Raw genomic sequence first — 23,646 nt, forward strand, 5'->3', positions numbered from 1 at the left:
CTGCTATGCCAGCCAGCAATTGCGACTCCGCAGTTACCGGCCCTTTACACTGGAAGCAACCTGGCTGCTCAGGCCACAGCCTGGTGGGAATTCTGTTCCCGCAGGCACTGGCTCTGTCGTTGCCACTAAAGGTAGCTTTAACTAAATGTCTACTGTTCTGTTTATAAATAAGACTTGCGATTCAAAGGCTGGGGTGAAAACCTGCTAGCTCAGAGAGGTTGAGTAGCAAGCAATTAGCTGACCTTCTCTCTTCTTGCTGGTGTCTCCTATAAGGCATGTTCTTCTGCTCCGTTAAAGCAAAAGAGCCACGCCCTTCCAAATCCTTCCCTACTGCTTCCTGGGCATCTCTATCTCTCCCAGGTGCCCTCTGATGCTCTACGATGACTTTCTGCCAACTAGTTGCTAATTCAGCCTCCTGACCCAAGGTTAATTTTATTTAATTAACATAAATGCAAGTTTGGGGTTCATGGTGTGATCAAATATCCCCCGACACTTTACAGTGAAGTTCCCTTTTCATTTTGGAGTATTCGTACTTGTGGGGAGAGTCCTCCAATATTCAAGGTGGAGCCGTTAACCGTCCCCAGGTGTGTCCACGGTACCCAAAGTAGGAGGCATGGTAGTGGCTTCCAACTCCTGCCATAGCTCTCTTTGTAGCTCCTTTCCCCCCAGGTTCAGCTTGCCTCAGCTCCTCCCTGCTCGATCCATTCCCTGGAGTCCTTATTAAAGTTTACTGCTCTCTTATTCCTTCCCTGGGGCACCTCTAATCCACAGTGCTAATTATCACGGAGCGCATAAATTACTTCCATAACTGGTTAAACGAGGTAATCCTTACTGGACGGCACCGTTCTGCTGGGGTAGAGAAATATTAATAAAGGTTACGCCTCCTAAGTACTCGGTTATTCTTAGTGTTAATGACCTCTTCAATCATAACCGTCTCAGTCGCGGTAACAAATGACTCGTGGTTTTCAGCCGTCATCACTCTACACCCTGTCTGCTGCCTGATGCTTTGCAACGAGTCTGTGGGCAGAGTGGGCGAAGAAGCCCCTCGGTTTGCAGAAATAAAGGCATGTGGCGCTTGTGTAGCCCGTGGACCCAGAGTACTCGGCTGGTAGAGGGTGGCAAGAGAGTTCTAATCTAAACCCTTCGCCAGATTCCACCTACACACACCCGCTGCCAAGCCGGGGACCCAAGGATAAGTGCCACTGGTTTTCACTGTTCCCTTTTGGGGGGCCAGAGTGTTCTATCACTAAAATGTAATGCCCGTCAGGCACTACTCTCTCTTTCTCCACCTGCATCCCCATTGCTTTGGCTTGAAAGTGGCCCCCAAAGTTCAGGCATGGGAAGTTAATTCCCAGCACAGCAGTGCTAAGAAGAGTGGAGCCTTTAAGAGGCGATTAGGGTCTTGGGGGATCTGCTCTCCATGATGCTAATGTGATCATCTCCAGAGTGAGCTTGCTAGAAAAGTCATGATGGCAGCCTCTGTGTGTCTCTCCTTTCTCTCCCCTCCCATCCACCAACCATGTCTGCTGTGAGGTAAAGAAGGTGCTTACCAGATGCCCCAGGTGCAATACATATCCTTCGATTCTGGACTCCTCAGCCTCCAGGGCGATGAGCCAGTAAACCTGTTCACTAAGAATCCCTGAATCTCAAGGATTCGGTTACAGCCGGCTGGACAGCCCCTCCAGGAAGAAATGGTTCATGGCCAGCAAGGGGGCTCACCTGGTAAAGGCAGTTTGGCACCTGAGTTTGGGCCTCGGAATCCCCATGGTGGAAGGAGGGAGCAGACTCCTGAAAGTTGATCTCTGACCTCCACACATGAGCCATGGCAGTGGAACATCCGCATATGCAAATAAATAAGTAAATATGAAAACAAGTGGTTCAGCTTGGAGTTGTGTACACCTGCAATCCTAGCACTTAGGAAGATAGGCTGGGGGACCCCCAGTTTGAGTCCAACCTAAGCTACCAAGTGGGGGGGGGCCCAGTTTGAGGCCAACGAAAGCTACCAAGTGAGGCTCCATCTCAAAAAAAATGAAAAAACAAAGAAGTAAAAAGTCCTTACAGCCACTTTTAGTTGGTAGCATGATATTTTGGTTTAATGCCAAAACCTTTCAGGCATTCCCAATTGTTAGGTAATTGGATTGTATTGATTACTTAGTGCTGTGTAACAAGTCAAACCAAACAGTGTCGTAAAAGAGTGAACACCGTCTCCGTCTCTGTGGGGAAATCCTTTGCATGTGCCTGTGGCTCTGAGTCTATTATAATGGCCATAACTTAAGCTCTCAACTGGGCTGTGCTCAGTCTAACCACACCCCCGGGGGGAGGGGGAGAGACTTTCCAACCTCACTCTGGGCTGCAGTACCCAGCTTCTGTTGAAGCTCCTCCAAGGTCAGGGAAGGAGACAGCGAAGGAACTGCTGTTATGACAAGATGAAAGGAACTGATGGTAATGTGAGCTGAAGTGTTCCTGCAACACGAATTCCTACCTTATTATAATAAAAACCGGGGCCAGATACTGGGGTGAATGCTGAAAGATCAGAGAAGCAGAGAAAGCCACAGCCACCACCTCTTACCTCACCAACTCCTCAGCCTGAAAGAGCCTCTAGTTCCTGTCTCCTCACGCCTTATACACCTTTCTCTGCTCAGCCATCACTTCCTGGGATTGAAGGTGTGTGCTTCCCAAGCAAAAGCATGAGCTCTCAAGTGCTAGGATTAAAGGTGTGTGCCACCACGGCCTGGACTCTGTGTTTACTCTAGTGGCTTGCTCTGTTCTCTGATTTCAGGCAAATTTTATTAGGGTACACAATACATCCCCACAGTCCCCCGCCAAATGCATCTGTTGAAGGCTGGACCAGACCTTGAGTAACATTACTGGGGAGATGGAAGCTTTAAGAGGTGGGTTCTTTTTGCTGTTGTTTTTATTTTAAATATTATTTTGCTGTTGATTTGGTGGAGAGAGGAAGACAGCAGAAGGCTGGTCTCAAACTTATAGAAATCCTCCTGCCTCAGTTTCCTTGGTGTTGAAATTACAGGCATGTGCTACCATGCTCCGGAACTAAGGACTGCTTTAGGTGGGAGGATAGGGGAGCTCTCTCTTTGAAGAGAGAGAAGACTTAGAGGTAAAAGCGGGCCACTCAGGATCTTAAGGTAAAAGCTGTGTGTGTGTGTGTGTGTGTGTGTGTATCTGTCTGTCTGTCTGTCTGTGTGTCTGTCTGTGTGTGTATGTGTGTGTGTGTCTGTCTGTGTATGTGTGTGTATGTGTGTGTGTCTGTGTGTGTGTATGTGTGTGTGTGTGTCTGTGTGTGTGTGTGTCTGTGTGTCTGTGTGTGTGTATGTGTGTGTCTGTCTGTGTCTGTGTGTATGTGTGTGTGTGTCTGTCTGTGTATGTGTGTGTGTGTGTCTGTGTGTGTGTCTGTGTCTGTGTGTGTGTGTGAATCTATGTCAAGGCTAGGGGCCCCCGAGGGTGGTGAGGTGGGTCTAGGAGAATGGTGTAGCTGAGGTGGGAGAAGGAAGCAGAAGCCATATCCTTCTAGACGTCAGCACATAGAAAGGACTGAGAAAGCGGGTGGTGGTGGTGCATGACTTTAATCCCAACACTTGGGAGGCAGAGGCAGGTGGATCTCTGTGAGTTCGAGGCCAGCCCAGGCTACAGAGTGAGTTCCAGGACAGGCAGGACTATTACACAGAGAAACCCTGTCTTGAAAAACCAGATAGATAGATAGATAGATAGATAGATAGATAGATAGATAGATAGATAGATAGATAGATAGACAGACAGACCCAAGTGTCTGGGTATATCTCTGAGGGATTTTTCTTGCTTGAATCATTTGAAGTGGGAAGACCACTGGATCTTTGAAGGTGGAAAGATGCACTTTAAATGTGGACCAAGTCCTCTGCTGGCAGCCTGTATAAAAGACCTGGAGGAAGGAAATGCTTGCTCTCTGCCTGCTTGCCCTGGCTCTCACGGCAAGTCCATTCCTTCACAGGCATTAGAGCCCACTTCTTCAGGATTCCACTGTGCACTGGAGACCAGCTGAGACATCCAGCCTTGAGGGCTGAACAATTAGTTACTGGATTCGTGGACCTTCCATACAGAGCCAGCCATTGTTGGATTAGCTGAACCAGAGCTTAGAAGCCATTCTAGTAAATCCCAGAAGTACCTGTGGGGTTTAATTGATCACATATATGTATGTGTATGGGATTTAAAAGATTCCTATAGATATTCATCATCTGTAGGAGTCTATCTCTGTCTACCAGTCTGTCTACTCTGTCAGTTTGTCCTCTGGAGAACCCTGACTAATACAGACAACAGTGGTGCAGACTTGTAGTCTCTCAGTTACTCGGGGGTGGTGGTGGTGGGGGGGACAGAGGCAGAGGATCTGGAGTTTAAGGCCAGCTTGAAACATCTCAAAAAACAAACTGACCAAACCAAAAAAATCTTAGAATTAGCCTTTTTTAGGTCTTTGTGTGTACACATTGCAACCAATCTTAGTAGTTAATGTTATTTCTGCTATAAAGAAATAACAGAAGAGTGAATCTGGCCTGTGAGAAGGGGTCCTGGAATTCAGATCAGGTAGTCCTTCAGATCATGCAGGGCTGCTTTCTCCTCTTGGAATGACTAACTGAGCAACTCTGGTTTATGCTCGCTTCCTTATTTGCCCAGGAACTATTTATATGTTCCAGACATAGTTGGAGCTCAATAAACATCTTTCTCAACCTTTCTGTGTATTTTATGCACACACACTTAATATGCTTGTTTTTTTGAGACAGGGTTTCTCTGCGGAGCCCTAGCTGTCCTGGAATTCACTCTATAGACCAGGCTGGCCAAACTCATAGCGATCCACCTGCCTCCTGCCTCTGCCTCCTGAGTGCTGGGACTAAAGGCGTGCCCACCACTGCCCAGCTTACTTTACTTACTTTTCTATACCCACACATACTTTTTTTTTTTTTTTTTTTTTTGAGATGTAGTCCCAGGCTGACTGTGAGCACACTAGAGAGCCCAAGATGGCCTGGAATTTCCAATCTTCCTGGATGTATCTCCCCAGTACTGGAGTAAGGCACAACACCAGGACTTTATTTATTGTTACTATTGTTTGCTTTTAAATCCGAGGTCAATAACTTTCCACATATATTTTAAAAAGTAAAGCCCGAAAGTTAATGTGCCAGGCATCGTTCACAAAAGTAAAGGAAAGAGATTCCCAGCATGCACCCCCCAGTGCTTTGCAGTGCCGGGCCATGCAGGGTGTTTGGATTTCCACCATAAGGGAGCATAAGCAGCCAAGGGACATTCGATCATCCAGACCTCAGTGAAGTCGACAGGGAAGGCCCTGGCTGCACAGAGGCCGTGAGATTTTGCGGCCGTGTCATCTGATTGGGGAAAAGGCACATCAGGCAGCAAGCTACTAAGCCAACTTGGCAGAGCGGGCCTAACAAGAAAAAGCAGCATCTTTAGACTAGAGTACAGGGTGGTGGTCTGCTGGACTAGCCGACCTGTTAACTAGGAGGAAGGGTTCGGTGTGCTAAGACGAACCCTGAAAAGCTAACAGCCATGTTCAGTGACTGAGAGGGAACGCTGTGTGCCTGGGGACGCTTGGAGGGACACTAGGCATCCTGGAAGGCAGCTCGGGTGTCGATCCCCTCCGGGGCTGAACTCAGGCGGGCGAGACGCTGGCACGTGGGAAAAGAAGGAACAGGAAGGAGAAAGGGGCCCGAGCAAACGCGCTCGGCACCGACTCCAGGATGCGCGGTGAGAACGCCGGTGCAGACGCCCGGCCTGCCCGGAGCACCGCAGCAGGGAGGAACCGAGCGCCCGGAGCCCGCCCGCCCGCCCGCGCGCTTTTCCGGGGGACGAGCGAGCGAACGGCTCGGCTCGGCTCGGCTCGGCTCGGCTCGGCTCGGCTCGGCTCGGCTCGGCTCGGCTCGGCTCGGCTCGCTCGCGGGCTCGGGGGCGTGGCGCGGCCGGGGGCGTGGCCGGGGCGTGGCCTCGGGCGCGGGCCTCGCGGAGGGAGGGTGTCACGCCGAGGGAAGCGGCCCGCGGCGGAGGGAGGGGAGGCCGAGCGCTGGAAGCGGAGCTCCGCGCTGGGACTGGTTCCTTCGCAGCCATTTTCTGTCCAACCAAACAGCCGATTGGAGACGGGAGCCAACCAGGGCTGCATTGGAGGTTTGTGTCTCGCTTCGGCCAATGATCGCTCCTAAACCGACTCCACTTTAGCTCGAATGAAATGTCCGTCTCCTCCCGGCGCCGTCCCCGCCGCCAACGCCGCGGCGGTCGGGGGGCCACTCTCCGGCCGCAGCCTTCGGGCGGGCCGGGCCTCCCGGCGAGGCCGCCGTGCCGCGGGCCGGGCCGGGCCGGGCGCGGGGCGGCGGGCGCTTTGTGCACGGGGCCGCGAGCTCGGCCGAGCTGGGCCGGGCCGGGCCGGGCGGCTGCGGGGCTCTCGCGGCGGCGGCAGCCCCCGGGCCGGCTCCATTTTGTTCGGGGAGCCGGCGGCGGCCGGGCGAGCGGGCGGCCGGGCGGGCGGGGAAAGCGGCCCGGCGTGCGCGGCGCCCCGGAGCGGCCGCTTTGTCTCCCGCATCCCGGCGGCGGCGGCGGGCGTTGGGCGCGGGCGGCGGGGGATGCGCTCCGCGGGGCCGCCCCGGGCACCTGCGAGCCGAGGTTGGCGGGTCCCCCCGCGAGCGACGAGCGGCCTGGCGGCCCCCGGCCCGCTCGGCGCCCACAGAATGCAGCCATCTGGCGGCTGGCGCGCCCCGGACTTGCCCCGAAGGTGGGAAAAGGAGCCTTGGAGGTTGCACGGTGGTTTCAGTCACCCGTGCTGGGGGGCGGGAGGGTCTGCGAGAACAAAGAATTACCGAGCACCCACAGATCGTTCTCATGCCCCAAGTGCTACAACAGGACTGTTTGGTTTAGGCAAGGTTAGGTAGCAGGCGACCTTTTGAAAAAAAAAAAAAAATGGCATCCCGCTAATCCTCGCAGACCCCAGTTTTGTGGATCGTGCCACAAATCACCGGGGTGGCTTCAGCTCTCAGTAAGGAAACTAATCGGCAGCGGAAAGTGATAGCTTAACTCGTCGGTAGTAGTGACATTAATAAATAGGAGCTTTATGGATGAAGTATTGAGAGTTTTACCAGAATTCCTTTAAAAGGCAAATTCCTCCTCTGCGCTGCTCCTGTAGCTTAATTTAAGGATTCTATCGATGCAAAACTGTGGTTGTCGATGCCAAAGAATGGAGGTTGGAGGAAGGGAATACTGCTTTTCTTGGATACAAATTTGCATTTCTTCAAACATTAAGCAGATGTATGCATTCCCTTGAGCTATTACACAGATTATAACCTGCCCTCAGGAAAATGTTTTCCATATGAAGTGATGGAGTGATTTTATTCTCAATGGACTAAACCTAAATGTATATACTTAGCCAGCTGTTTGGGTTACTGGTGAGGTAAGGGCCCTCAACCCCGTGCCCATTCTAAGCAATAGACACGCACATGCCCAATTCCTGTGTTTAAGTGTCCACACACTCTTTACAGCTGTAAGAGCAGTTTTGGATCTAGAAAAGGGACATGGTATGGAAAGATGATACAAATTACTTTTGAGAGTGTAACAGTGTCGGGCAGTCTTTGCTATCTGGTCCCTTTAATCCCATTTTAAAAATCACTTTAGCCCAGCGGTGGTGCCACACACATTTAATCCCAGCACTCAGGGAGGCAGAGACAGGAGGATCTCTGTGAGTTCTGAGCGAGTTCTAGGACAGTCTCCAAAGCTGCAGAGAAACCCTGTCACAAAAACAAAAAAAAAATTCAACTCAACAGCCACGTTTTTCCCCCCTGCTATTTATACTGCATTCCACGCTTGAATGGAAATCAGTATTCCTCCTTTAAGATTAACCCTGAAAGGATTTTTGTTTTGTGCCCCCCCCCATTTAATTGTTTGCTTTGAAAACAAGGACTCAGCAAATAGGAAGGTGCCCAAACAGTCACTGCTGCTGATTTTCTCAGTTATTTTTGCCTTACAGTGAGACTGACGCGCTGTCTCCGTGCAGTCTTAGTTCCCAATGATGGTGCTCCAAAACTATAAATAAGGGCCCTGTGGACTTTTTTTTCAGTGTGCCCTCTAGGCAATGCGTGTCTTTTTCCCAGCATAATGAACGATAATTTAAATGCAGTATATAGTCTGACATAAATTTTTTTCTTCCTTTTGAGTTCAAAAATTTATACACCCCTGAAACATTTAACGAAGCCATCCTCAAAAATTGAAGTTAATCAGTGGGTTATTTCTGTCCTTGGTGTTAATATTTTATGAAATTTGGATATGTGAGTTTTCTGTCTCTTGCATAATATATAATTTGGTCCCTTACTTGGAGTACTATGGTGAATATTTATTATTGAAACAAATTCAGGGTTGTGTTAGAAAGCCATTTCTGCCCTCCCCTGTAGACCCTCCATGGATTAGGTATAGGAGGTAAGATGGCCTGTGTCTCTAGTTTCAAGGACGCCTGCAGACGGCACACTTTTACTATTAAGAGATGTTTGTCTTTTAGGTTAACATTGGGCAAGGATCCACACCTTTTGCCGGGTGGTTGAGACCACCACTGACAGACAGTTCTGACGCTGTTTCATGACAGTAAGTATGCTTTGACCGTTTTGGTTAGTTCCGCCTGACAGGAAAAGATGGCTGGTGTGCTGGAGAAGGCTCCATAGTGAAACCTTCTTCCAGTCTAGACAGACAGTACCTGTGTTTATCCGCTCTGATGCTTGTCAGCTGCTGGCACGGGCCGGTTCCTCAGCACTGCTGAGACCGACCGTCTGGTAAAAGACCGTCTGCTCTCCTGCTTACGGGCTGTCTGTTCGGCTGCCGGCAGGGTTATGTGCCGACTGGAAAGGGCTGAAGAGAGGGATGCGGTTGACCTGGGAATGTCAGGAGGGGTCCTCCCGGGCTGAACGGGGTCTTACAGATGGGTGGGATTTGGCCAGGTAAAAGGTGTCACTCAGCAAAAGCCCAGAAGCCCCGGTGACTCGCAGGCTTCGAGAGGGAGACAGGTACTTGTTCCAGATGGGTTTTCACAGGATAGTTCTGGGACAGCTCCCACCTGGCCCTCTGCATATTTGGATCTGGCTCTGCTACAGTATCTGTGACCTCAGGCAGGGAACAGTTCCTCTGAGTCAGGGTTGCTTCCCTCTTAAAACGAGAGACCTGCAATTGGTGGTCCCCTAGGCATATTCTAGTGTGAAGAGTTTTCCCAGGTTAAGAAGGGAAGCTTCTTGTAAAGCTATGAAGAGGAGGTTTGGATTTGATGTAAGAGACCTTGTGGAAACATTTTGGGTGAGTTGGTCTTGATAGCATGCTAAGCTGGGCTGGGTGGTGGTGACCCAGGGGGATAGAGAAGGACGGGCTGATCCAGGTTGGAACCGCAAGACAACGCTGGCCGGTCAGCCTAGACCAGTAGACCCCTGGTGCTCTCAGCAGAACTGTCGGGATGGGGGAGGTGAGGTACACTCCAGTGTCCTAATAGTCACTGAGGGCTGCTTAATCGGCAGGCGCAACAGTGACTGTAAATTTCGTATTTATGAGAGTAGAGGTAAAATTTAATGAGTTCATTACAAGAGCAGAGGAGGAAAGAGCAAACAGTAACCTTGGGTTGAAGCTAATGATCGGGACAGAGTGAGAGGATGGCTTTGGAAGTCTCGGAGGGAACGGGGCGAGCCGTATCAGTTCTGCGATGGTCTGGGGATGAAGGCAGATCTGCAAAGGCGGCTTTTCAGAGTGGTTTCATTGGCATGCTGGCGTTAAGAGCATGGGAATGCAGAGTTGTGTAAGGACTGCGTGTAGGGACCACGTGACTCCGTGAGCGTGAGCGCTGGTTAGGGAGTGGGGAGGGGAGGTTTTCCTCAGCCGTGAGCACACCGCTGTGTGAGATGAGACGGCCCCACGTGTTTAGGGAGAGTAGGAAGCAGGCAGGCAGGGCTGAAAATGAGTCGAGATGAGGACTCCTGATACTGTTTCTTAACCTCCAGAACAGATAAAGAGCAGGTAAGAGGTTAGTGTACATTCGAGGAAAGGTCTTCGTGCCTGGAAAGAACCAGGGCTGATTGAAAAGGCAGGAATTACAGGAGGCGGAGGTGTGTGCGCTCCGCCTGGGGCATTTGGGGTATTAGCACAGGAACTCGTTAGAGCAATCCTTTCCTAGAGGAAGGAAAGTGACCTGTTGACCGCCACTCGGAGTGAGTGGGAGTGTGCCTCCAGCCCAGACAAGCCCAAGGACCACACTCATCCCAAACTCCAGAACACGTTTTTAACCCCTTATAGATGGTACTCTGGTTGGGAGCAGCTACAATGCTTTCGCTATGTAATCAGGAGCTAGAGAACTAAGAGGGGGCACCTGGAGAATCAGGCCTAAGCACCCTAGGAAAAGCTACCAGGATGGGTTCATGGAGCCCAAGGTTTGAGTCCCACTCACTCCGTCACCTCAGGCAAGTCCGTACCCTCAGCTACCTCTTCTTTTTTAAGACGTGGGATGGGGGTGACGGTGAATGGGCATGACATGGCGTGATGTGGAAGTCGGGATCATTGTGGAACTGGGTTCTTCTTTCCCCGTGTGGGTTCAAGGGATGGAGCATAGGTAGTCAGGCTTGGAGGCAAGCCTGTGTGCCTGCTGAGCCAGGTCGCCGGCCCATAGCTAGTTTCCTAAGCTATGCACAGGGCTGTGAACTCTGAGGGATTTGGAAGTGCTCAGTAAATAAACATATTAAAGAAGACACTGTTTACCAGTACACTTACTGTATTAGCAGATGATTGCTACTTTAAAAATCGGAGCCGGGCGGTGGTGGCACACGCCTTTAATCCCGGCACTGGGGAGGCAGAGCCAGGTGGATCTCTGTGAGCCTGAGCTACCAAGTGAGTTCTAGGAAAGACGCAAAACTACACAGAGAAAACCTGTCTCGAGAAAAAAAAAAAATCGGAATAAAAATCACATCATCTTTAAAGAACAACAACATCAGTTCAGCTGGACAGCATAGTCATTGAGCCTAATGTAATGAGATGGTCTCTGGTTGCAGCTCCCCAATGGACACGTGTAAATTCAGTCACAGCTGACTGGCCCTGTTGCCTCCCACTGGTGTTCCTGTCCTTTCCACCCATCACTGTCCTTTTCTGGTCTCCACACCTGCAGCCACGCATTTCCCAAGTGGAGCCCAGCACCGTTCTGCTTGAGCTTGCTGCAGCCAGGCAGAAGTCCCACTTAACTTTGAAATGCTGTCTGGTCACTCTGTCCTGTGGATGTGCAGGGCTCTGGCCCTGGAACACGCACTGGGGGATCATCTTACCTCACTTCCTGCCTTAACAGCCGTGTTACAGACCCTCTGTCTTCCGGCTCTATTTTGCTTCCCTCCAGGCCATTTTCTGTACTGGACGATACTCTACTCTTTGAAAATCCCCCTTTGAAGGCTCTCGTCCACAGATAACTGCTTAGCTTGTCTCTCCCCCAGTACTGTGGTGTTCTCTCTCTCTCTCTCTCTCTCTCTCTCTCTCTCTCTCTCTCTCTCTCTCTCCCTCTCTCCCTCTCCCTCTCTCCCTCTCTCCCTCTCTCCCTCTCTCCCTCTCTCCCTCTCTCCCTCTCTCTCCCTCTCTCCCTCTCTCTCCCTCTCTCTCCCTCTCTCTCCCTCTCTCTGCTTCCTTCCTTCCTTCCTTCCTTCCTTCCTTTCTTTTCTTTTTTTTGGTTTTTCGAGACAGGGTTTCTCTGTGTAGCTTTGCGCCTTTCCTGGATCTCGCTTTGTAGACCAGGCTGGCCTTGAACTCACAGAGATCCGCCTGCCTCTGCCTCCCGAGTGCTGGGATTAAAGGCGTGCGCCACCACCGCCCGGCCGTCTCTGTTTCTTTCTTAAACATGAATGTACACCTCCCCCCCCCCCCTTTAGGCCTGATTTCTATTCTTTCAGTCTGTTTACATGCCATCTCCTTTTGTTGTTGTTGTTTTGTTTTTTAAGATGTTTCTTATGTAGTCCTGGGTGTCCTGGAACTTACTCTGGCCTCAAACTCAGAGATCCACCTGCCTCTGCCTCCGGAGTGCTGAGATTAAAGGTGTGTGCCACCACTGCCTGCTAAATGCCATCTCCTAATGGGGCTTTCCTTGGCCCCCTCAGACTAGTGAAGCCCTTTTGAAATAAGGTCACTATGCTAAATATATAACAACATGGATGGAGTATTCCCATTGTACTTGCTCAGTCTTTACAGATATGTCTCTTAATCTATGCAGAAGCCCTGTGAGCATGCCTTCTCTCTGTTTATCCACCTTGCTCAAGGTCTTGTGGCCAATAAGTAGCAGGAAATTCAAATGGGGCGATTCCAAGCCAGTGGCCTCGGAGAGCCCATGGACCGCTCTCTACTCCCTCACCCCGTCCCCAGATTACATAATATGTGTTTTCTCTGCAGGATGAGGACAGGGCCCTTATCTGTTATTTGCTGTTCTGTGACCACACAGCGTGGACCAATAAACACTGGGAGCTCAGTCGGTGCAATGTTGGCGGACTTTCATCCACATTCTCTTCCATAGAAATTCCATAGAAAGCCGGCAGTGGTGGCGGCACACGGCTTTAATCCCGGCACTCGGGAGGCAGAGGCAGGAGGATCTCTGTGAGTTCAAGGCCAGCCTGGTCTACAGAGCGAGATCCAGGACAGGCACCAAAGCTACACAGAGAAACCCTGTGTGGAAAAACAAAAAACAAACAAAAAAATTGCATAGAAAAAGAAACCAAACCTATAGACTATATAATAAGTTTCCCCACTGTTCCTTACTTATGGCAGGGCAGCTAGCATCTTGTAAGGCCCAGGGTTAGGCTGCTTAGCTGAGGAATGCTGCTGCTGTTGGCTTCAGACAAGTGAACGTTAGATGTTTTGAGTTTCCAGAACAGGATAAATCAAGAAGTTGCAGCAGGAAAGGGAATCCTGGGATTGAAGTCTGGAGTGGGGTTTTAACGGTAGAAAGATGGAGGTGAGGAGCAGAAGGTGTGAAGTAACAGAAAGGCTAGAACAGACAGAAGTAAAGGTGCCCAGTTAAGTAGGAGAGGCGGACTTGGGGAGCAGGGTCTCCACAGCCCCGGCATTGCTGACCCTGACAGCTGTGAAGTAGGTCATGCGCCTGGTTCGAAGACTAGTCGGGTAATCCACATGATAACCAATCATAGTGTACAGTGGGATGGCAGTCAGCCTGCTGCTCTAGTACCTTTGCTTGTATTTATAATTAATCCATCTCTAGATCCACCTAGCTCCTTGACCAGTCTCTTGCTAGGGGAACTTCAAGACTAGTATCCTGTGAACATTGACTTAGCCAGGAATTTCTGTTATCAGACCTCACCAGTCAAGATTTATTTCCAGCTGTGGGTTCTGAATCAAATCTTGGTCCTATTTCCTTTAAAACAGTGAACAGCTGTTCTAGTAGACCATCTCTCCATGGCCAGTAGGTCCATTGTCAAAGCCTTGAAAGGCATTTGTGATCAGAGGCATTTTCTCCTGGGGTGATGGCTGACGTGTGTGTCAGTGAAAGACGGGGAGGGTAATAGTGTCCGTGTGTGTATAAATGGGTGGGAGGATCAGTGAATGAATAGGACCCTACATCTCCATAGACAGAGGCTCCTTAAAACAGTGTCAATTACAGACAGAAATGTATCTCTGTCTACAACTGAATCAGATAGCAAAGCCAACAGATGCATGGAAGACATGCCATGTTGAAACCTTGGAAACTAGCACTGTGTGTTAGAGGAAACCCGTAGAGATGGAGAAGCACTCTGAGGAGGGTGGTACTCCAGTCAGTGCTGACTTCTAGGCCTCAGCTCAGTTGCCAGGTAGACTCCACCCTTCTGGGCTTGTCCTGTGGCTGATGCAGCTCCATGCCCACGGGCCAGTCCTTCCAGATCTGCTCTGATGAAAAGAAATGGGATCTGTTGGGGGCTAATGGTTTACTTTCCCCAGATTCTTCCTCTTAGAGATCTTGTTTCTCACAGCCCTAAACAGACTGAAAAAAGGTGGGGCGGAGGAAGTAATGTGGGTGATTCAGTTCTTGCTGTGTAAGGACCCAAATTCAGTCTCCAGAACGTGTATGAAAAGGCCCAGCCGTGTGTGTGTGTGTGTGTGTGTGTGTGTGTGTGTGTGTGTGTGTGTGTGTGTGTTGTGTTGTGTGTGTCTGTGTGTGTCTGTGTGTGTCTGTGTCTGTGTCTCCATGTCTGTTTAAACAGGCAGCTCCCTGGGTTTCAGTGGCCAGACACCCAAGCCTGATTGGCTAGTTGCAGGCCAGTGAGACTGTCCCTAAAACAAGGTGTCTGGCCCCTGAGGAATGACCACTGGGGTTGACCTCAGGCCTCCACAGACACAAATAGTCTATGTAATTCTTGTTCTTGTCTATGGTTGTACTTCTCCTATTTCTATATTCAAGTCTCTTAAATATTTCCTTTCATTTAAAAAATCAGAAAGTCTGAGGAGCTGGGGGAAAAAAAATACTTGTGTTAGACTCAGTGATGGCCCCATTCAAAACCTGATGGGAAGCTTGGCATGGCGGCATATGCCAGTAATCCCAGTTTTCAGAAGGTCAGTCTGGCTGTGTGACAAGACCTTGCAGGACAAATGGAGACTGTACCTTTGGGTGGCAGGGGGCAGCAAAGGGAGGCATGCAGCGGGCACAGGAGGGTGGCTAGTCCTCGGGCTGTGCAGGACCGCTGGAGGGCTGGGGCGGCCCGACGTCCCAGGGCCTGCCGTGCTCACCTGACTCGGGGCTCCAAGGAGGAAGTGTATGGTAAGTTAAGGTTGGCCACGCTGTACTTGAGTATGTAGTTGGAAAGCAAGAGGCATGTACTTCAGGTTCATTTTGTTTTATTCCTCTACCGATTTTACACTTAGTACATATGGAAGATGGACAGGAATGTTGAGTGGTTAGCAAATTATTGAAAAATTTCCTAGTCAAGAAATGCGTTTTCTTAGTAAGGAAAACTGGAATTGGTGCACCCAGCGAGCGCGTAAGTGCTGAGCCCTGTTCCCTGAGGAGCACTGAATGACCTTGTCTCCTTAGATGGATGGCGACAGTTCGACCACAGATGCCTCTCAGCTAGGGATTTCGGCGGACTACATCGGAGGAAGTCACTATGTCATCCAGCCGCACGATGGTAAGACACGACACACCAGGTCACCAGTGTCTTGACAGCAGAGGAATGATTGCATGCCCTGGTTCACTGGAACCATCTAAGTGAGAGCCTGGTCGGGGCCCAACCTGTAATCCCACTTATTTGGGAGGCCAAGGCAGGAGGGTGACGCCAAGGCAGGACGGCCTGATCACCTTCACTGAGACCCTGTCTCACAAAGTTAAGGCTGGGTATGATGGTGCACAGCTTTAACCCCAGCACTCGGGAGGCAGAGGCAGGCGGGTCTCTGTGAGTTTGAGGTCAGCCTGGTCTACAGAGAGAGTTTAGGCTAGGCAGGGCTACACCGAGAAACCCTTTCTGAAAAGAAAGAATTGGGGAAGAGAGAGACATAGCTCAGTGCTCTGTCCTTAGGTCCTATCCCTAAGGCCCTTGGTCCGGTCCAAGTCCAAAAGCCAACCCACTGTAGAAGGCACATCCTACCGTCTTAGTAGAGATGCTCTTCAGAAGAGTGCTCTATGAAAGTGTGCCCTAAAGAAACTCAGAACTTAGCACCGACTCCCTCTAAACAGTAAGAGGAATTCTCACGTTAATCTACCAGAAATAATCTGCTTTTATGGCATTTTAATTTGTAAAATTAAACATTAACATGTATTTTTTAGGAGCTATGAAGGAATTAGTGTTCCTAGATACTAAATTATTATCCAGTTGGGTCAATAATATTCAAGTCTAACTTTTCAAGTCTATAGAATTTAATATAAAATTTATATGAACAGGTTTATGTAAATGCTAGCTAGGAGTTTTATACTTTATAAACTTTACATATACAGGTTTATATAAACTTGGCTTTGGTATTGCATGAAGGGAGAGCACTTTGGGAGGGAATTGGTGGAGGCTTTTGAAGAATGGGTGCTGGGATGTTAGAGGAGAGCCAGGACCAAAGAGTGCTGGGTACTGGGTTTGAGATTAACCCCGAGGAAATGTGGAAAAACACTTATTGCCATCTCAGGAGCACTGGGTGATGAGCCACAAGGCTCGTGCTTTAGACCGTCACAGACAGTCATTTCAAGGTTGAAGTAAAAATGAAGACGTTTTTAAACTATTCATTATTTATTATTTTTACTTATGTGTATGTGCCCGGGTGAGCTGCTGTGCACCGGGTGTGTGCTGGTGCCTGTGGAGGCAGAGGGCCTCAGATCCCTTGGAACTGGAGTTACAGGCGGTTGTGAGCTGCCTGATGTGGGTGCTGGGAACCGAACCCGGGTCCTCTGCAAGAGCAGTAAGTGCTCTTAACCGCTGAGCCATCTCTCCAGCCCCTAAACCTAATTCTTAAAAAACTTTCTTTAGATACTGAGGACAGCATGAATGATCATGAAGATACAAATGGTTCAAAAGAAAGTTTCAGAGAACAAGATATTTATCTTCCAATTGCAAATGTGGCTAGGATAATGAAAAATGCCATACCTCAAACAGGAAAGGTAACGTAGAGGAGACTTTATCTGGCTTTTCTTTTCAGGGGGAGGGAGAGGGAATGGAAACTGTAAGACACGTGTCCATAGTTAAATCAGTAGTAGCTAGCTGTTGATTTTGGTCCCCGGCCTTTCAGCACAGCAGGTTTTGTTTCTGACTACTTGGCTACTGAGCAGTGGTCTGTCTCCAGTCCCCTCACCTCCCCATATGACATCCAGTGTCAGTGGCGTTAGGTGGCATTGGACTGAAAGGTATGATAAGATTTTCAAAATACCTTGGTATCTGCAAACAGCTGCTTCCCTCTTTATGCAAATGGAGCCCATCTGTACCTCAGCTGACACACAGTAGCTTGTCTTAGAGCAACTCCTGTACAAAACACTCCTCAGCCAGCTGTGGTGGCACTTGCTTTTAATTCCAGCATTTGGGGAGCTGAGGCAGAAGGATTGCCAAGAGTTCAGGGGCTGCATAGCAAGTTCCATACCAGCCTTGGCTACATAATGAGACCTTGTGTCATAAAACAGACAAACCGCATCACTCAGCTTATCACTTCGTCTGAGGTAAATTTCCTACTTTATATATTGCTTTATATATAACATGCATATACATTAACCTTTTCTGTTATTTTTATAAACCTTTTGAAAGTAAAACTTTCAAATAAATATAATGATATTGCATTACTCACGCTGTAAGTTCTGACCTGAGCTCTTCCTCCTTATGTTTAGAGCAGAGGAATTGTTCCAGACTTGCTTTTAAGTAGCTCCTGCCCGTCCTGTCTCGTACTAAAACCCCGGCCATCTGGGCCACCAAGCAGCTGAAATGTGGCTGATTCCAGAGGCCTGGTGTGAGGAGGACAGTGGAAATACCTTGTATTAAATTGATTACGTGTTTCTGCTGTGTGTGTGTGTACACATATGCTGTGTATATATGCTAGGTAAAGTAGTTAACGTGGCTGCCAGTGGAGAGAAATACAGAATTACACACTTCGCTTGCATCCATTGTTTTGTTCAGCGCATTGTACAGCTCTCATTTACTTTCTCCACCGTGTAAAACGGGTGTGGAGGTAAATGACAGTACACTGTGCATGTGTGCTTGTGTGTGCGACTGCATGTATGTGCACATACCACGGCACATGTGTAAAGGGTAGAGGACAGCTTAGGGTGTTCACTTCTTTCCTCCCATCATTTGGGCCCTGGGGACCAAACTCAGGTGCTCAGGTTTGGCAGCCGGCACCCTTAGCTGCTGAGTCATCCCACCAGCACCCAGTGACTGATGTTTCAGGAAGGTCCATCTCGTTTTCACTATTAGACCCCCGACCGTTACTTACCTGTTTATGTGTGTGTGCACATATGTATTGAGACGGGCCTTACTGTGTAGCTATGGCTGGCCTGGAACTTGTTGTGTAGCCCAGGCTGGCCTCTGCCTACTTCTACCTCTCAAGGATTAAAAGCATTCACTACCATGCCCAGCAGACCTCAGAATTTGAAGAGAAGACTTCTTCATAACGGTGTGGAGGGTATATGCTGTTGTAGGCAATACTCAGAACCCATACTTTTTCTGGTCTCAATAGTTTAAAAAAGAAAAAAAAATCAGTATTTTATTCCTAAGACTTTTGTGAATGTTTCTGTTTTTTTTTTTTCTGAACTTTTTTTTAGCATTTTATTTCTTTTGTGTGTATTAGTGTTTTGTCTGAAATGTATGTCTGTGCACCTTGCCCATACCTGGTGCCTGAGGTTGCCAGAAAAAGGAGTCAGATGCCCTGGAACTGGAGTTACAGATGGTTGTGAGCCACCATGTGGGTGCTACCGGGAAGTGAACCCACATCCTCTAGAAGAGCAGCCAGTGCTCTTAACCTCTGGGTCAACACTTCAGGTTTTTTGGGGCGGCAGGGGTGGCGTTTGTTTTGTATGTCCTATTCACAGACGTGCTCAGTGCAGCCGTACCTACCGGGTTGGCCTTCCTGCGTCCCTGGGGAGGGCGGGGGGTGTAAGCCACTCAGCGCGGCTTTCCACCCTCTGTCTGGCTGTTGTTACAGTTGCAGAAGTTCTTTCTCTTTTGTGTATGTGTTCCTTTTATTCATTCTGACTCTGAGTTGGCTATTACCAACAACAACGGTTAATATGTAAGGGGCTAAAGTTTAGGCCTCACCAGCTCCAGGAATGTGGCTCCAGAGGTGGAGTGCTTGCCTAGCAAGCAAGAAGCCCTGGGCTTTTCAAACTGGGCATGGTGGTGCACGCCTGTAGCCCAGCACTTGAGAGGTAGAGGCAGAAGATAGAGGTTCAGGTCATCCTTGGCTACGTAAAGAGCCCGGCCTTGATACATGAGACCCTGGGTAGCAGAGGTGTCCGTCAGTGCAGTGTGATATGCTCTGGGCAGCGTTTTGTTTTCACGGGCAGTGGTGGTGCACACCTTTAATCCCAGCACTTGAGAAGCAAGGGCAGGCGGATCTCTGTGAGTTCGAGGCCAGCCTGGTCTACAAAGCGAGTTCCAGGACAGCTAGGACTGTTACGCAGAGAAACCCTGTCTCAAACAATGGAAGAAAAAAAAAAAAGGTAACGCATTTCCTACAAATTTACCTGTGGCTTTTTTCCTCTTCAGATTGCAAAAGATGCCAAAGAATGTGTTCAGGAATGTGTGAGTGAGTTCATAAGCTTCATAACATCTGAGGCAAGCGAACGCTGTCATCAGGAGAAGCGGAAGACGATTAATGGGGAGGATATTCTCTTCGCCATGTCCACTCTAGGCTTCGACAGCTACGTGGAACCTCTGAAACTGTACCTTCAGAAGTTCAGAGAGGTAAGTGGTGTGGCCGCAGTGCCATGCCACCATCAGCTGAGTGTTAGACCATGTCACCTCAAATGCTTTGCAGCAAATCATGTGACATTTCCAGTAGTGTTAGATGTGTAAGATTATAGTATTTCAAATACCAATTCTTTACCTCTTTCCTGTTTTATTACAAGCTTGAGCAGGTGAATAGTGATTAAAAGGATTCTGGGTTTGTGCTGCCAGGGGGCAGAATATTGAAATGGTTTAGGCTTTGGTTCCTCATCTGTAAAGGGAGACTTACAGCACTTCCACTATAGAATTATTGAAAAGATTAAATGGTGGACAAAGCTGCTGCACTAAGTGAGGAGCCGTCGGTCAGTGTGGGACCTCTCAGATGACCAGAGGATGGTGTGACCTTCCCTTCCTGTGCATACACATTATACACGTCTGCTGTCATCACTTGGCACCTCAGGTTTTGAGACGGGCCTCCTTGACCAGGAGCCCACTAACGGGCTGGTCGGCTGGCCAGAAGCCCCGAGACCCTTCTGTCTGTCCCCCCAGCACCGGTTACGGCTCTGAAGTGGGTTGTGAGGACTCTGAACTAGGGTCCTCCTGCTTGCTGGGAAAAAGCATCTTCAGGGTTCAAAGTCCCTCCCTGAAATTGGTGGGTGTTTGCATGGAATGAGTAAAAGTGGGGAAACTAAGTCACAGTACTCTCCTAAATACTTCCCACAATACTTTGCTACTGAAGAGTACCACAGACCCAGAGAGCAGCTGGAATTTTGGAGGTCTCTGGTTCAAACAAATTTGTAGTTGGGAATTTTAAACACTAAGCTTGGAGCTTCCCAATATTTCCCACCTGGCCGTACACAGATGACGACACACAAACAGGCCGTAAAGAGTTAATAAAACACTCTGTCATGTCATCGTTTTCTAACTGAGGCTTCCTGTTTGGGACATCACGCTCTCGTTTAGAAACAGTTGGATGTGAGCACTTGTTTGGGCTTCTTCATTCCCTAGGCCATGAAAGGAGAGAAGGGCATTGGTGGAGCGGTCTCGGCTACAGATGGGCTAAGCGAGGAGCTCACAGAAGAGGCGTTTAGTAAGTACTTGGCAGGCTGTTGCTGGGGAGTGGGCCGCTGAGGCTTGAGGCTAAGCGACTTGTCGGGGACCTGCCCTAAATGACCGCTTCAAGTCCATGTCCTTGTTACGTTGGTGAGTGATGTGTGCAGATTTGAGCCGGGAAGACAGACACCTCGACCTTATAGTAATAATTGCAATCATTCTCCTCACTTCGCGTTTGAGTGAAGACTTCTGAGAGGAATATTGAGAATTATAGCTTATGACATAAAATTGTGTGATTTAAATGTTAACACAAGAAACTTCACCTACCAGACTCACGCTGCTCAGTCCTGTGTTGCTCCGGCCACGCCCAGTGGTGAGGCTAGGTCTGAGCATGACTCAGAAACTCTGTTGCTGAGTCCAGTGTAGACATGTGAGGCAGTGAATTGGAAGGCACGGTAGGGAAAAAAATGTGACTTTTATTCTTAGAGGACTTTTTAAACAGAGAATACAAAGTTTATGATTTTTCATAGGATTATATTCTGCATATCTGGGAGAACTGTAATGGGACATTAATAGCGTTAAACGAAGATTGAGGCCAAGAGAGTAAGATTATTTCCCCTTTAACTTGTCTTTTCTCCTTCCGTCAGCTAACCAGTTACCAGCTGGCTTAATAACCGCAGATGGTCAACAACAAAACGTTATGGTTTACACAACGTCCTATCAACAGGTATGGTACCGTCGGCACCTCACAACATCAAAAGCACATGACAGTCACTGTAATAAAATGGTTCTCTCCAAATATATATTACTGTCAGAGTTCCTTAATGATGAAAGCATTTCCCAGCTGCTCACGTCTGCATGGAAGGTGACGTAGCTCTGAGGCAGGCAGCAGCTAGCTGGTGTGGGAACAACCCCCTCGTGCTGCCTTTCTGGTGGCTGAACTAGACATGTTACTTGAAACGTTTTTGTTTTTGATTTTTCGAGACAGGGTTTCTCTGTGTAGTTCTGGTGCCTGTTCTGGATCTCGCTCTGTAGACCAGGCTGGCCTTGAACTCACAGAGATCCGCCTGCCTCTGCCTCCCGAGTGCTGGGATTAAAGGTGTGCGCCACCACCGTCCCTTGAAACTTTTCAAGATCTTACTTTCCATTTTCCAATCCTAGATTTCTGGTGTCCAGCAAATTCAGTTTTCGTGATCTGAAGAAGTGATGGAAGCGGGCTGTACAGATAGTCCGACCAAGTCTGGAACAGAGGCCGAGTCGGGAGGAAGTGGGAAGGCGCCTCTTTGTACAATACGTAGCTGTAATGTAGCTTCCTGATGCTTGACTAATTGAGGTGTTAATTCTGACTTGAGAATCTTTTTCATGAATGATTTTAAAGAAAAAATTGGATTTTAAAGGTATTAAAATATTTTTGTTTTGTACGAGAGTTTGTTGCTCTGTATGACGCCTGTATGCATTGTATATTGCAATTTATTACTGTCAGAGATTTGTAGACAGTTTCTTATTTTCATATTGAATCATGTTATTTTGTAATTCAAGTAAGCAGCTGGGTTAATTCATGATGTTTGCCCTTTTAATAAAGTATAAGGGTAGAGTTCATTTTGAATGAAAGTTGCCTTTATTATAAATTTGAGTTTGTCCTGGCTATATACTATCTTGCATGATAACCTAGCTAGATTTTTAGAATTTACTTTATTTATTGAAATTAATTTTTTTGGTAAAAGTCATAGCTTAAGCAGTGTCTTTTTAAATGTAATTGAATAATTAAGTTGGATGCAGAAGCAAGTATTGTCTGACCTATAAACTTGGTGCCCATCACTGTCCGCACCTCTTCAGGTAGCTCTAGTTACTATCATGTGTGTTAGAATTCATTCTCACTTGATGTAGTCCCAGCACCCCTGAAGTGGTCCCTTTCTTAAGTATTACAGTGTCCTCGTCAAGAGGGATGCTTTTAGTCCATTGGTAATGTCCTATTACCCTTTTCACGGAAAGGTCAGCTTTCCTGTTGAGCTGTGAGCACCAGAACAGGGGGTGTGATCGTGTGCAGACGTTTCACGTGGATGAGTGAACACACAGGAGAGCAGTGAGGGCTGCGGATCATGGGACACCATGGGACACGGGAGCCTTGTGGCGCTGTCATGCTGTCTGCAGTAAACTAACGTTAGATGATGTGGCTTTGTACAGCTTAGCAGTGTGTGCTTAGGTTCCTTTTTAAAGTAAAGATTTCTATTTTCTCATCTATTCTTTTTAGTAATAATTACTTTGAGTTTTTGTGTACGTAGAGGTGGTAGTTTTAGCTCTATCAAAAATAGCGTATTGTACACTGTGTCCAGAAGGAAATGTATGGGACTCCAATGGATGAAGGAGAAAATTTTCTAGATACAAACTGAATGATAAGAGCCACTTTGCCAGGAGTCTTGGGGAACATAGCTGGCTATTCAGAGATGAACTAACTCCTCCTCTCCTCTCCCCCTTTTCAATAATAACCTTCATTGTAGACAATGCACATAGGAAAGAAAGGCAGAGGATGGTGAAGCAAAATCGACAGCCACTCTACTGTGTTGAAATAACCAATGTTAATATTTTGATAAATTCATTTGTCCTTTTACTTTGCTAAATATGTATATTTTTATAAAATGGGCTCATGTTGTGCACACTGTTTTGTAACTGGCTTTTTCACTTAACAATATATTGTGAACATCTTCCCCAGGTTGTGCATGGTCTTCTGCATCATTTTTACTGGGTCTTTATTCTGTTGTATGATTGAATCATGATTAATTTATTTAATCACTATTGGAAATTTTAACTCTTTTCATCTCTCCATAGTTATAAATAGCACTTCACTGAATCTTGTGTATATCGTAACTTTTCTTGAAATAAATCCTTAGAAGTAGAACTGCTGGGTTACCAGATACACACAGCAGGAAGGTTTTGCTCCTTGTATGTGGGTTCACTTTTGGAATGTGTCCTACCCAGACACTATCATCACTTCACTGACACAGCGTGAGACTTGGGCATCAGACCATCTCGACAACTCATTAAAGGTTAAGAATAAAGATAAAAAATAAATTACTAACCATTTTTAAGTTTAAAGCATACATCAAAATAGGATTTTGAACCTGATTGTGAGGGATACCTTTTAGGGCAAAAGCAGGTCAACTCAGGGTCATATTGCCTGCATATTCATGCAGGAAAGGAAACAGGCATTCTGTGTGTGCCTGATACATGTCCTTCATGCTCA

The 23,646-nt window shown here is 48.1% G+C and overlaps 1 protein-coding gene across 3 annotated transcripts; it reads left to right on the forward strand.

The window, feature by feature from the left end:
* Nucleotides 1–5,976: 5,976 nt before the first annotated feature.
* On the forward strand, nt 5,977–23,114 carry Nfyb (nuclear transcription factor Y subunit beta). 3 transcript variants are annotated; one of them, XM_076554555.1, is made up of 8 exons: nt 5,977–6,156; nt 8,528–8,610; nt 15,041–15,134; nt 16,455–16,585; nt 19,173–19,370; nt 20,361–20,442; nt 21,053–21,132; nt 21,567–23,114. In XM_076554555.1, exons 2-8 carry the CDS (start codon nt 8,605–8,607, stop codon nt 21,597–21,599), a joined length of 624 nt encoding a protein of 207 aa, XP_076410670.1. In that variant the 5' UTR covers nt 5,977–6,156; nt 8,528–8,604; the 3' UTR covers nt 21,600–23,114. The 3 variants fall into 3 exon arrangements, with proteins under 3 accessions (XP_076410670.1, XP_076410671.1, XP_015853984.1); XM_015998498.3 differs by lacking the exon at nt 5,977–6,156 and adding an exon at nt 6,618–6,757; XM_076554556.1 differs by lacking the exon at nt 16,455–16,585 and having other exon boundaries at nt 6,020–6,156.
* Nucleotides 23,115–23,646: the final 532 nt, after the last annotated feature.

This window comes from Peromyscus maniculatus, chromosome 18, assembly GCF_049852395.1.
Source record: "Peromyscus maniculatus bairdii isolate BWxNUB_F1_BW_parent chromosome 18, HU_Pman_BW_mat_3.1, whole genome shotgun sequence".
Taxonomy (NCBI): Eukaryota; Metazoa; Chordata; class Mammalia; order Rodentia; family Cricetidae; genus Peromyscus; species Peromyscus maniculatus.